Consider the following 15205-nt stretch of genomic DNA (forward strand, 5'->3'; position numbering starts at 1 on the left):
AGGTTTCTCTATAAATACAGAATTGGACTTTTGGCTTTTTTGCCTGACTCATGCTATTTACTGAGTTTTCTCCAGCAACTTCTATAGCAAATGGTATTCTTTGACCAGTAGTTTGCCTTCACAGATGCTTCTTTCTTAGTGAAGTCTTTACTTAACTCATTCTCTTCCACTGGAAGCTAGAGGTGGGAGTAATTTTATTCAGTTACACTTAGAGTTTTGATTTTACATCCTTTGCACATACTCCGTGCCCTTGCTATTTTATTTCCTCTGAAAGGTTCACTTTTTATAGCTATCCATTCTGACTCATGTTCCTTTGAATACAGTTCCCTAACTACTTCCTTTTGAGTTGTATTTGAAAGGGCTTGAAGGTTCAAGTCTTTTCTTTCTATTCTTTTTTTGTATTCATTCATCTCTCTTTAGAATTTCACTCATCTCAAAGTAGGTCTTGGTTATGAATCTGTAAGTGAGGGATTACAATCAATAGATCCTTCTTATTTCTGTAAAAAATAAGTGTTTTAACATTGTTGATTATTGAATACCTAAAGTATATTTCTTTCATTAAAAAAAAAACATGCTATTCACTTTAAATCCTGATTTATACTGTTATATTTATTATTCATCGAAAGGTATGTTTGTAGCACCATTTCCTAAGCAGTACTGAACTACATGATCTAACTTCCCATCAAAGCACTACAGATTTACATATAGTAAATTAAAAAATAAAGAATACCTTCCTATAGTTTTTCTTCTATTCTGTATTTTTAAGTAATGCTGATCTATGTATTTTATTTGCTGTACAATCCCTTTCCATTTTTCTTGATCCTGCTGTTTAACTGCTGGAAACACATCAGTAAATTCTGGCAGGCTGATCATTTTCACCTTTCTTACTAAACCCAAGATAATTATAAGTGCCTGCTTTCCTTCCAGTATAAAATAAAAGAAATCTGAGATATTCTTAAACTTGTTGATAGCATATTTTTTGAGGATAAAGCATTTACCACAAGAACTGTTATACTTTCACTTTTGCGGCTGAAAGAGAAGGAAAAAAAGCATGTGGGATTGTATCTTGAAATAGCAAAAGGAGCACATTTGGTTTGTTTTGAGTTTTAATTATATTTTAATTATATCAGTTTATCCTTAATTCTACCTGCCTGGATTTTCAGTCTGCTTGGACAAACTTGGTCTTTCTTTCCAAATTTGTATTTTGTAAGGGGAGAGATGCCTTCTCATCTTTTATACAAATGCTGCTGAAAGTGAGGAAATACTAATGCTGGCTTAGTACCAGCTGTCATTTATCTTTTGTTATCAGTCTTTGCCTAATATTATCTTTGGCACTTCTGATTGATTTCGTGTCTGACCCACACCACAGTGACGTTTTATAGATCTTTGCATTAATTCTGCTCTTTCAAACATTACAGCTGTGGTCTTCTCATAAGTAAAGACTGGCAATTCTGCATCCTGCTCATTTATTTACATCTTCATATCCCATTGCCACCTTCAAAAATACAAAAAGCCCTTGTCCTTGAAAATATTTAATATTGCTGATTAAAAAGGTGAATGGGATCCAGAAGCACACTCTTTGATTTCTGATATTCTGCTCCCATAGAATTTCCTGTGTGCCATTATAGATGGGGGTGAGATTTATTTTGAGTGACAGAAAGCCTGGCTATACAGACATGTTATTCCTGTCACTTAACGGTAGCTGAATTGCAAGGCAACATCAGGTTTAAAAAACAGATTCTGCACAGCACCTCTGTGAATACCTTTAGGTAAAAAGATATGCTGTTTTTTCCCTCCTGTGGTTCTTCATAACACGCAGCAAAGTTTGGTTGTAGAAAGTGGATTTGGTTGTTTTCTTGAGAGATCTTCAAAGCAGCAGTCATAATGAAATTGTCTTCAGTATGCTTTGCCAAGATATTTGTAAAGCTTTTACATTGCTGGAGATAAAAACCTAGGACTTTACCTCATGGATACTCCATACTAATAGAGTATTTTACAATGAAGGGGGTGGTTTTTTCTGTTGTGGTTTGTTTGGGGGTTTTGGGTTTTGTTTTTTTTTTTTTAAGAAAGTGGTGCTTAGAAGATGACTAACAATGATGATTTTCTGACAATAATTTAGTTTAATATTTAATTAGATTTTTTTTGGCTTGTTGCTCAGGACTTTTTAACACTGTAAAATGGTATCAATTAAACATTCTATAGCCTCATTCTGCTTTCAGATCCTGGTAAGATCTGTTTACTAAATGTTATTGGTTAACTGTCCTGGTTTCAGCTGGGATAGAGTTAACTGTCTTCCTAGTAGCTGGTACAGTGCTATGTTTTGAGTTCAGAGCGAAGAATGTTGATAACACTGATGTTTTCAGTTGTTGCTCAGTAGTGTTTAGACTAATGTCAAGGATTTTTCAGCTTCTCATGCCCAGCCAGTGAGAAAGCTGGAGGGGCACAAGAAGTTGGCACAGGACACAGGCAGGGCACCTGACCCAAACTGGCCAACGGGGTATTCCATACCATGTGACGTCCCATCCAGTATAGGAACGGGGAAGTGGGGGGCAGGGATTTGCGGCTCGGGGACTGGCGGGGTGTCGGTCAGTGGGTGGTGAGCAATTGCACTGCGCATCATTTGTACATTCCAATCCTTTCATTATTGCTGTTGTCATTTTATTAGTGTTATCATTATCATTATTAGTTTCTTCTTTTCTGTTCTATTAAACCGTTCTTATCTCAACCCACGTGTTTTGCTTCTTTTCCCAATTTTCTCCCCCATCCCACTGGGTGGGGGGGAGTGAGTGAGCGGCTGCGTCGTGTTTAGTTGCTGGCTGGGGTTAAACCACGACATTAACTGTAAAAATATCTAAATATCTATCTCCATTAACAGCCAAAATTTCTGAAAATACTTGTGCAATATTTAAATAAAATATTTAAATAATTGAAAATACTTTATTGTATTTAAAATATTGTAACAATTATAGTGGTGCCTCTGTTGCGTTTAGCACCTCTTATACAGCTACTGTGAGATACTGTTGGTATGTTTTTAAGTTTAGTTAGAAATCAAGGCTCAGAACACAAGCAAACTTCTGTCGTTGAAATATGGCAATTAATCTCAGAATATTTAGTAATCAACTATAATTATGCCAGGCAGTTTCCTTGATCTTATTTCTAGTGACAGAAGGTAAATACATTACCTGTTTTACATGTGCTTTTATTCAGTTCTTTCATCTTTACTGGACGTTCTCTGTTGGAAAGTCTTTCACACAGTAGTTCTAGGCTATTTTCATTGCACAGTGCCCAGTAGACCATCTTCAGACAAGAAAAATAAAAGCTTATAGCCACATGGATATTATTTAAAAAAAAAAAACAAAAAACAAAAACAACTAAAGTTTATATAAGTGGAAGACAAAAATAATGGCATTGGACAAATCAGTAAACAAAAATAGACATGATGATAGCGTGCAGGGAAAAAAAAAAGATATAAACTTCTGAATGCCTAAGAACATAGATAGGCTATTGCTATCTATTAAATGTAAATTGAGTCGTATAAATGACTGTTACGTGTGCAATCCTTGTGTCTTAAAGTTAAGAGAAATACTTATTTTATAGTGCTGTTCAATACGTGTCAGTTTCTTGAGTTTTCTATTATTTTAACAAAGAACTTACTGTAATCAGATCTTTATTAATTTTTTTGTCCTTTTTCATTCTCCTTAAAAAATAATTTCATTTAAAATAATGGATTGTGTTAATATTTGTCTTTTTTTCAAATAACTTCAGTGAACATTTATCAGAACCCTAATTTTTTCATTGAAAAGGAGTTTTTCAATGAAAAATCTTGGTCATGTAATTCAAAATGTGGAACTATCATATGCAACTTGGACCTAGTTATAGAAATTAAAATTCAATAGAGAACCAATTCAGTTTTAGGAAATAGTTACCCATTTTCTTTGCCTTGATTTTGAGTGCCCAGTAGGAGATACATGAGCATCCACTACCAACACTAAAACCAAAGGGCATTCCAGATAAGTCTCTTTAATTTCTTTGAGAACAAAAGTTTTCAATGAGGAAGGTCTGATGGAAGGAAACTCTGAAGCTGTCAGATATTGAGATTCAGGCTAGCAAGTTCAGGTGGTAGACTGTTATTTCAAAACTTTTGAAAGCTTAGCATCTCAAGTTAAGTAATCAAAATGAGCATCATTAGTAGACACTTCTAAAATGTGTTTTTGTCAAACAAATCTATTATATTCTTCTCCTTATCTGTAAAACAATCAGTTCCCGAAGTGTTGAGATGAGCATTCAGGCAAGTCAGTGCTGAAAAGTTTGGATCTATAAATGTTTTCAGATTTGTATATGAAATTCATCTATCGATAAGCAGAAGTCTATAGTTTTACATGATGTCAGTCCAGATTTTGATACAGAAATGCAAACATAAATATGAAGAAACATTGATAGTCATTAATAAAGGATTCAGTTAAATATTTTGTCCTAAAAATGTCAATTTGTGGTCATACATTTCAATGTGTATTGTTTTCCAAAGTAATTGTACTGTATTTTATTTATGTATTTTAGGCACGGAAGGGGCAGTGTTTGGGCACTCTGTGGAGACACCCCATATCAGAGCAGAACCTTCCCAAGACCTCAAGTAGGTGGTGTTCAAAAAGTTGTTTTAAAATCAAGTATTCTCAAAAATAATTAAGTCTTGATTAAAAGCAAATATCTGTCTAGTAATATATACTGCCTACGTAATGATTCATACATATCCAAAACACTGGTAGACTCCAATTTATTCTAACTAGCCAAAAAACCCACAAACTTTTACCACACAAAATGTGAAATACATTACTTTTTATAAATTACTTGCCTCCCGTAGTAGAATCATTGACAAGTATATTTTCCCTAGAGATTGGAATAGTCAGGTGTTTTTAAGGTCAAATGAGTACACTACTGTTTAATAGCCTCAGACCCAGATTTTGATTTTTTTATGAGCTGTTACAGAATATGTAAGTCAAGTTAAAGTAAACAGTCCCAGATTTTTTCTTCAAGTGCTGTTTCTGGACTGTTGGGTTTTTTGAATACTACAAACACACACACTTCAAAAATTCATTACCAAGTGAGGCTACATTTGTAAATGTAAAAAATCCAAAGTTTTCTGTACATAGTCACAGAAGTGGAGAAATCGGTAAATAGTAAAAGATCAAGTCTAAAACTTGCTAAAGCATCTATAGACAAAGAGAAAATTTAGAAAGGTTCATAGTGAAAGCTTTTTCTTGAAGTGAACATATGCGCACCGCTAAATATTAATATGTAATTTATATGGATAACTAATGAGAATATATGACAATCACAGAAAATCAAAGGTCTTTCCTTGTGTTTCTCTCAGCAGAACTGTTGAGAAACAGTATAGAATTTGATTCAATTCTACTATGATTCCTAAACATTATATATCTATCCCTTTACCTGCCCAGCAGAGTTTACAATGAATTGCTACAGAAAAGCATTGTTAAATGCCCTTCCCTATACTTGCAAAGGCATTTAGGATCACCGACCAGTAATGATGTTGCAGATATCATGTGCAGAAAGCTGCCCGTGTGGACAATTTTAACCACTGTGTGGGGTGTAAGAAGTAAATGGTTGTGTTTGATTATTTACGCTAAAAGTTTTAAGGTAATGTAATGGTTTGGGGTCTTCCAGAGGACCCTACTCATCAGATTTTTACCTTGTAAATCCCTATCCCCTACCAAGAGTCCTGTCAGTCCTTTGTTGAGAGTAGTTGTAAAGACATTTATTAGTGATGACCACCAAAGTAGTATGGTCTCTAATCAAAGGGAGTTCAGCAGAAATCAAAGTGGAAACATAACAAGGTTTTCTTTTATCAGGGGCCCAAAAATTTGAGTAAAAGGGTGGAACTTGTCCCACTCGAAAGAATGTGGAGACACTGCTTTGTCTACTTCTTTCTAATAATTAAATAATAAAAACAGAGTGCAAATGTATGGTAACCCTGTGTCTTCAGGATTAATTTCACTAGGGTTAAAATCACCTCATGTTGCTTGTGAAACATACATATCGGGCATTCACCTCTCCTGTCTTTTGGCTTTATTCATTGCCATGATGCCCGTTGTTGCTTACTGTTTTCCAACTCCACTGTTCCTTCAGCTCATTTTTCCAAGGTAGACTGAAATTAGTGAGAATGTTCCATTCAACTTTCTGCCCTCTCATTAATAATGAACTTAACTCAAAGTTTTTATTAAAAAAAATGGTGAAATGGAAACCCTTGCTATTTGGTCAAGCAGCATTAGCTTATGTGTAAGTGATTTTATTCTTAATAAATACTGTATTGTGTTCTGGAAGTTTTTGTACACAAGTGCTACTATATATCAGTCAGGATTCAGTGATATTCCTTTTTTAAAACTCTCAAGTAATTTTAATCTTTTAAAAATTATCACAACTACTATTAGGATAGAGATTTCTTGGCTATTGGTATGAAACTTTCTAGAAGGTAACCTGCAGACCCTTTTTAACCTTGTAACTTGAAAGTACTATAAATAATTGTGGGTTTGTGTGGTATTTTCTGACAGCAAAATACAGTTAGACCTTCAGATCATATATATCCCTTTGAAAATTGAAATTACCATATGCCTTTTAATCTTATTTCAAATGATTTTTTAAAAAAAAAGCAACCAAAAACTGGGGGGGGGGATAAGTTCAAGCCCTGCATTCATTTTCCCAAGAAATAAATTGGCTTTTTTTTTTTTTGCTAATTTAAAAAATATTGTCAGAAAGCAGTCATTTATCGTTTAGATTATTATTTGCCAAATACGCCCAAACAAATAGGTCACCAACCCTGATATGACATTTCCCCATGGCCTCAGAAGCTACCTCTGTCACAGAAATGAAAAAATACCAGAACACATTTTCTGGCCTCAGGCCCAACTGATACAACTACATTGATATTGTAAAATCATTTTATCCTCTAAAACGGAATAGTTGCATCCTAAATGTTGAGTGGAAATGGTCTTTGAATCATGTTCCCCTCCAACTAGTGCCTGCAAATTGTTTGGGAGAGTCGTAACTGACTTTCACTTGACTCTCAAATATGCCAGCAACTATTTAGCTGCATAGATGGTTGAGTTCCAGTGATCTGGCCTGGGTCCTAGCACTTTTTAATGTTTTAGTATAAACTTAGCCAAAGTCTCCAGTAGACCATAATGGCAGTCCTAAAACAATGTATTTTTCCAAATGCGGCATCCCTGCACCTTGGGACTTTTGAAATTAACAGTAACATGGGAGAGTAGAAAGTTTTCTGAGTTGACGTTAAAGTTCATTTTTTCAGTGGACGCAGGTGATTGCAGTTTGACAGCAAGTTGCAATGCATCAAGGCAAATATATTAGGCTATGAGAATACTTGTATACAGGTCTGAAAGATAAAAGCATTTACAATAGATTGTTAATTAAAATATAAATGATCCCATATTTTTCATGTTGGAACATGTATTTGTGGTCAAGTAATAAATGTCAGACATCAAGATATGAGTATATTTAAATAATACCCCTTTTTTTTTCCCCTCAAAAAAAGATGCAGGAAAACTATTCATAACCTTGGATATGCAAAAAAATTCACTACTGAATTTAAAAAGTGGAATTCTGACCACCTTGATTACTGGGAATAAAACTAAACTATAAAATTTGGACTAAGGTTTTGATACCCACAAGGCTCACAGTGTTTACCCCAAAATTCCTGGGATTTTGGCTCAATCTATTCTGGGAAGGGAGGCAAAAAGAAAAAGCCAGATTCATAATAGCTTCACATATCTAAACTTTGCCTCAGCCACTCTTTTTTCTATATCCAGATTATGAGGTCTTCAGGCAGAGAAACATCTGTAATATTTGCTATTAAAAATGTGTTTTGTAAAAATAAAATTCAGTTGAAATTTAAAGTAATTCCTTCCTATTTGCCCAACCACTTTGGTCACATCTTTCTCCTGTCTTACATTTTCAAATAATAGCTAGCGAGGGTTTGCTTTCAGAAAACGTTTTTCTACAATCCTTTGTGGAAGCTGGTAAGCCCTTTTGTGTCAAATCCCAAAACCTAATTAAATCTGACTTTCATTAGCTGGGATAAGCAGCATAAAAGAATCATGCCTTAGAATCAGGAAAATGAATTATATCTTAATAATTTAATCTTCATATTTCACTACTTTTTATCACAGGAACACAGTTAGGAAAACCAAATTGCCAATATAATAGGTCCCCAAATATTGGGTTTAGGCTAATAGTGCATTAAAACATGGTGCACTAATAGGTAATATCCATGCACAAAAGAGGCAGACAGTAGTTAAATGCAGATAGCTTTGCCCTCAATAACCTCCTTAATAAGGGGGTAAATTAATTTGTTGTTGTTCTCTGGGGATCAAATTTAATAGTTTTTTTTCTCTTCTATGTCAAACCTCACATACCACTATCAGCTAATCCTGCAAGCTAATGCTGGGCATAATGAGATGAAAATTGATCAAGCAGCAAGGAACCACCCAAGCTAGTAGGATCCCACTTTACCTCTGATAAGAATTAAAAATACCCAGATCTTGCACAAGGGGTCTGTTTCACTCAGAGTTGCCTGATAGTTTGTAGGAGCCATCTTTTGCGGCATTTAAGGCGTGGTTTACTAGTAGGGCAAAGTATCTATTCTATAAAAGCCTGGAGCCAGAGAAAGCATCAGAAAGGAATTTTGACATTAATTTGTTAGTTGTCTGAGCAGGCTGAGAGTAACAAAAGCACCGGGATTCTGTTCATCTGTTTTACCCAGAAATTAAATAATAAACCAAACCTCACCAAAAGGGAGAAGATGCAGTAGAGTAAGAAAACCCAGCTTCCTTCCTATGCTGTTTTAATGATGTCAGGTTCTTAGTTACTTTCTCAGTATTCTTTTTTAGTACAGTGGAAATACTTACTATTTATGTTTTCAGAATTTGTGTTTGGTGTTTAAATAGTTATTTCAGTGTTTGGGCATGTGTATTGACAGAACCTTGTTTGCTTAGTCTTATCCCTAGCTGTTGAAAATATGATTTATTTTTTTTAACATACATGTTCATACAAAAATAGAGATGGGTGTAGTAAAAATTTGAAAAATTGCCAAAGTCAAGCTACTTTTTTTACATATATATATATGCTTTTATATATATATAATTAAAAAAAAATTAAAAAGACATTGAAATAAATAGCGAAGAAAGCCAGTAATAAAAGTTATAATTACTATGCAGATAGAACACAGCAGGATCAAAAGTTAACTAGGTATGGCTCTTAAACTGAAAGAATAATTTGCCTTAGTGTTCAGTGACAATGATTATATTTGACGTTGGAGAAGGGCAAAGGCTCTAATAGGAACTGAGATATGAAGGAAAAAAGTATTGCTATCAGAATTGGTAGCAAAATTCATTGAGTTTCATGTGGTTAATTTAGGGTACTGGATAATCTTTATCCCTGCTCTGTGACTGAACTAAATGTGAAAATAAGGTCAAATAGCAAAATTTATAATAAAGCTTTCAAACTGGAAAACAGACACTGTGGGATTGATGGTTTGGTAAAGGTAGCACTTCTAGTGAAATGGATGGAAAAAATGGTCATCTAGTATGTTATACGCTTTAGTCTGAACTCATTAGTATGCAATGCTTTACAATATTATTTTAAAAGATTCATTAACAAAAAGAATTATTAAGGGCTTGAAAATAAGTAAAAATTAGGATGAAATAGAAGGTGGATAGATTGTGGCAATCCAAAGAAATATTTTCCCTTTGTAAGATACCTGATCTTCTAGAAAACAGAAAAGAGGTAGATCTCCCATGTGGGGTTTAAGTAAAGTATTTGATATAGTGTTATATCTAATGAGAAATAAAAAGGCAAGACAGAGAAGAGTGTATTTAAATAAATTTTAAGTGGTTTATAATAAGCATGTATTGTTCAGCCTGGAGGGAGATTGCAAGGAGAGTTTCTTCAGGATTGATCTTATTTCCAGTTTTGATAACTCTCTTTGTGCTAGAAGGAGGTACACAGGTTTGGAAGCACTGGCAATCAAAGATCTTGAGCACTGGAATAAGAATATTGTGAAACTCAAAAGTATGATGGTGAATATTGGATGAAATATTAGATAGAAATTAGCATTCTGCCTCTCAGATGCGAGAAGTTCTGGAATAGCCTTTCAAAAGGAACAACAAGGACAAGTAAAATTCTTTATTATCAGTGACTGGTTTATGCTTGCTTTATGATTATTCCATGCCATGGTTTCAGGAACACATGGATGGGCTCCAAGCATAGCTGTCTCAGGCTCACAGGATTCTGAATGTAAAAATAATGCCCTAAGCCTGGAGCAATAGAAAGCATTTGCACTGTGCTGAGTTAATGAAAGACAAGGCAACTTTCTGCTCTGCAGATCACTGTGAAGGCAGCTGAGGATCTTTCTTTACCTGAAGCCCGCTCAGGTCTAACAGCAGCTGTGAAGAGCAGAGGTGCTCGGAGTCCCAGGGGGAGATGCTCAGGGTCTCAATAGCACCCTGCTGCGTGCTCCCACCTCCAGCAAGGCTTGTTGCATCTGAGGTTGCTGCAGGGCTGTTACACTGCTTCCAGACCCAAGCTCCTCTCTGCTATGCTTAATCTGCAGACCTGTCAAAGGAATTTCAGCAGAATAATTTTCCACATGAGATGAAGTTTCCTCAAGATGTGGATCAAAACCATGTCGCAGTTTCTCTCAGCTAAACTAGATCCGTTTATATCATCTTAAGGCCTTTTAGGGAAACAATATTGCAAATATCATTAGAAGATTACAGATCAACTGGACTGTCACTTCCTAATCACAGGAAGCTAATGGTTTTCAAAGCTGAGAAGATTTTGTGTCAACCAGTTCTCATGTGTTTCCCTCCAGTTGTTCAAAGAGCCCCATTTGGCTTTTCAGCTGCCCCCAGGCACTTTATGTTCCGATCTTACTGGACAGCCACTTGAGCATTATCTGTGGGCACGTTGCTTCAATCTCTTTCTGACAAGATAGATTTCTATTTTAAGAAAATAAATTCTGAAAGATAGCTCAGGTAATGGAGCTATTTCTGGAAAGAAAATAAACTTTAAGTAAGGACTTTTAGCAGAGAGGCAGGGCATGTGTAGAAGGCATTTCAGGTCAGAACAAAAGTAAGGGAGATTATGGGAAGGAGAATGTTTCATAGCTCTAAAACGTCAGGGTTATGAGGAATCCTTTTCCCATACCTCTCCTTAAGGGACTATTTTGGATTGTCTCGTATGCAGATCTTTGTCTCACAGCCTGAAAGTTTAGACTTTTGTAGTGGGTTGACCCTGGCTGGATGCCAGGTGCCCACCAAAGCTGCTCTATCACTCCCCCTTCTTGGCTGGACAGGGGGGAGAAAATATAACAAAAGGCTCGTGGCTCAAGATAAGGACAGTTTAATAAAGTGAAAGCCAATGTCGCGAGCGAAAGCAAAGAAAAACAAATTATATTATTCTCTACTTCCCATGAGCAGGCGATGTCTGGCCACTTCCTGGGAAGCAGGGCTCCAGTACGTGTAGTGGTTGCTCCGGAAGACAAAAATGCCCCCACTCCGTCTCCCTTTACTTAGCTTTTATATCTGAGCTGACGTCATATGGTATGAAATATCTGTTTGGTTAGTTTAGGTCAGCTGTCCTGGTTATGTCCCCTCCCAAGATCTTGCCCTGCCCCAGCCTGCCATTGAGGGGGGGGCAAAAATGTTGGAGAGACAGCCTTGATGCTGTGCCAGCACTGCTCAGCAGTAGCCAAAACACTGGTGTGTTATCAACACCTTTCTAGCTACTGATGCAGAGCACAGTGCTATGAGGGCTGCTATGGGGAGTATTAACTCCATCTCAGCCAGACCCAATACAACTTTCAAGCATGTTGTGATATTTCTCTAAGAAATGAAAGCTCCCATTCTAAACCTTACATTTCTTCTAATTGTCTTGATTTTCAAAGGTTTGAGTTTTAGTGGACTTGACATTCTAGAATGCATGGGTTTTTATCACCTGAGATTCCAGTTAGGTTTTTGGTTTGTTACGTTCTTAATATTATTTCTAATTTTGATAGTTTCCCTGTCTTTAACTATCCTGGCTATGCCCTCACCCACTCTAAGAAATGACCATGCATTAAGTTCTCTTTAACCTTCCTCACATCACCTGCTTATTTTGTCAAGCTCTTGCTTTAAACTTTTTCTCTTTCCAGGACTCCTTACCTTTCCTTGATGCTTCTTCACTGTTTCTGAAAAACTCTTCAATGACATTTTATTCCTTACTTTTCCTCCTCGGTAACTAATATTTTTTATATTCTCGGAAGAGATCCTTTATTTCCCTATGTGGGAAAATTGTTTCTCTGATTTATCATCTATGTCAAATAACATTAAAATATTCAGTTGTTTCAAGTGTCGCTATGATAATGCAGACCCACTGAACTGAAACCAGTGGCATGTACAGGGCAATTAGAACTCAGATTTGAGCCTGATGAGGTGATTTCTGGGTTAATGAGAATTTCAGGAGTTATAATAAGGGCATGCTGATACATGCCAAAGTCAGTGACATACCGAGCATGGACATAACATGAAATGCTATATTGAATGCCATTCTACTGTTCTGATTTAAGTCAAGAAAGTTTCCTCCTTATTTAAGTTCATTGTCCATCAGTTGCAAAATTGGATATTGGAAAAAAAAAGTCACGTTAATGTTTACTTGTTTAGGCTATTACCTATTCCATAAAACATTTATTTCTTTTTCTCTTACTTAAGACTCGTGTTGTGAAGTCACTAAATAGAGAAACAAATTGTGCCCTTAAAGGTTAGGTTCCCACATAAATCAAAGATAGCTTCACGTGAACTTATGAGAATTTTGCTTTCTGATAAAGGATAGCTGATGATCAGTGAACAGTATTAGGGATTCATGAGGCCTGCACATTTACCCTTGAATTTCAGTTAGAAAAATTATTTCATCCTGAAAATATAAGTATTTGGTTAAAAACATGAGAATACAACAAACTTCAGGAAAAATAACTATTCTGGCAATAAGTCATATGCATCTTGCAGAGGTGCACATTTTGATACATGTAAATGTATCAAAAAGATTTTTTTGTCACTTTTATATATATGTTAAAAGGTGCATGTATAATCTTGTAAATAGTATAAGTAATGAAACTGAAATGAGTGAATAGTAATTTTATTTTCATAGCGTTCCCACTACAATGTCAAAGGTAGATAATCAAGAATCCTCTGTTTGAATAGTCAACAATATCTTAAAAAAAGGCTTCCAGGTTTTTTGTCACCATGATCATAAAAGTCCCTGGTTACTCTTTATGGATACTACTGGAGTTTTCAGCCTGACTTCCAGGAAATGGAATAGAACTGGAAAACTGAATGGAAACCCTAATTTTATCTAGCACCATCAGTGTTCAGTGGACTCCTTTAAGGACTCTTGGTCTCACTGGAGGACTCTTGAAATCAGTTTCTGTGAGCGTCAGGGCAGCCAGCTGTTCTTTTCATAATAAGAGAATTTGAAATAATATATATTTAAAATTGAGGTTTCTGGAAAACAACATTTTCAAAATTATTTTTTAAGAAAATTCTTAATTCTAATTTGGAACAAAATGGTTTCACTGGTGGAAGAGAAGGCCCTGTGTCCTATGGGTTTTGGCGGTTGGGAGTGCTTGTTTACAAGCAAGAAGTAGGAAGAGGGATAGAGAGAGGCTTGGCACATCCATTTGCCTTCCCTTCTCCTCTTTGTGTATCTTACCTCTCTGCAGCCCCAGTCCACCACAACTCTACCTACAGGCAGCAAGATCGATGTCACAATTATTTTAATCTATAGAAATCTACAAAAAGGTTACCAAGTCAATGTGTAGATTTTCCATTGGTTTTATATTTGCAAAACATTTGGTTTTTGTTTTTTTTTAATAACAGGATTCCTATGCTAACTGAAAAAAGCCACAAAAACCTAAGTTGGCAACACCATCATATATAAAAGTTAAATTCTTAGAAGTATTGAAGTCTTTCTGACCCCCAGGTGTAAAGGTGCCAATAAAGGGGAAACAAGTACCTTCTTTACATGTGAAATCTGTAGCTGACAGCATGGTTTTTAATCCCCTGTTTTGAATACAAATTCCAAATTGGTAGAGGTTCATATCAGTTGTTTTACTAAGTAGCATGGGTTGGATCCACTGCTTAAATAGACACAAAGCAACTAAATTATTCACATCTGCACAGGGGAATCTTCTATTTCCTTCTATTTTAAGAAATACCTTCTGCTAGCCAACAGAGCAAAATTAACATAGACAAATTATATCCCATGTGAGTATGAGGGTTATGCAAGAGGTAAATCTAAACTATTTCTTAAAACCCAAAATGAAACCTTTTGGTTCATTTTAAAAATTATTTTTCTCTAATACAATCTAGGTCAGCTTGTAAACAGAAAATACCAAATGAAAAATAAATGTTTCTGCATTTCTAATGAGAAATATTTTAGTACCTTCAAAGGAACATATTCAAGATATTTGAAAAGTTTCCTTTTTTAGCAATAATTCTTTAATGAATTCAACTCAAATTCATATAGCTTTGATCCTCTGAAATTTATCTTTCTTCACAAATTAAGCATTGATAATTAAAAAGAAAAAAGCCTTTCTCTGCTCTGGATAGCTCATCTGTCTGCATCACATATAACGAATTGACAGATTACATTATTTAAAAACCTCTTTTTAAAAGCCTCTTTGTCTTTCCTATAGAGTTGTAGTTTCTGTCTAATAATAGCAGTAGTTAACCTTCTCCATCATAGCTGTTTGTTGTTTGGGAAAGAAAAATTAAATTATATGAATAGGATTCACTCATAGGTGTAAATATCAGTGTGGCAGGCCATCACTAAATCTGAAAGGAAAGCAAATTCTTGATATTCTATTGTAATAATGCACTTTTGCTTGGAGGGATGAGTATTACAATGTGGAGTGTTACAATAAGTTTATAGTAGCGATTAAAGCTTTCAGAAATATGACAAAGAAAAATATTATAGAGCAGCTGCATATCAAACATAATTTATCTCAAAACATTGAGGAAATAATTTATGTGTATAGACTTTTGTGTTCCTGGTAGCATGCTGCAGATTGTGCAGCTAAATCACTTTTTAGATGTAGATCATCTGAAGAATAATAATAAGAAAAGTAAATTAGTAACTGTAAAAC

At 35.2% G+C, this 15205-nt stretch overlaps 1 protein-coding gene across 1 annotated transcript in view; it reads left to right on the forward strand.

Moving 5' to 3' along the window:
• SGCZ (sarcoglycan zeta) overlaps positions 1–15205 on the forward strand; it is a 527596-nt gene that overhangs the window by 498570 nt on the left and 13821 nt on the right. The window contains exon 6 of the mRNA XM_052779979.1: positions 4558–4630. Within this exon, the coding sequence (XP_052635939.1) occupies positions 4558–4630 (73 nt within the window). The remainder of the gene's footprint in view (positions 1–4557; positions 4631–15205) is intronic.

Source organism: Harpia harpyja, chromosome 2 (assembly GCF_026419915.1).
Source record: "Harpia harpyja isolate bHarHar1 chromosome 2, bHarHar1 primary haplotype, whole genome shotgun sequence".
Lineage (NCBI taxonomy): Eukaryota > Metazoa > Chordata > Aves > Accipitriformes > Accipitridae > Harpia > Harpia harpyja.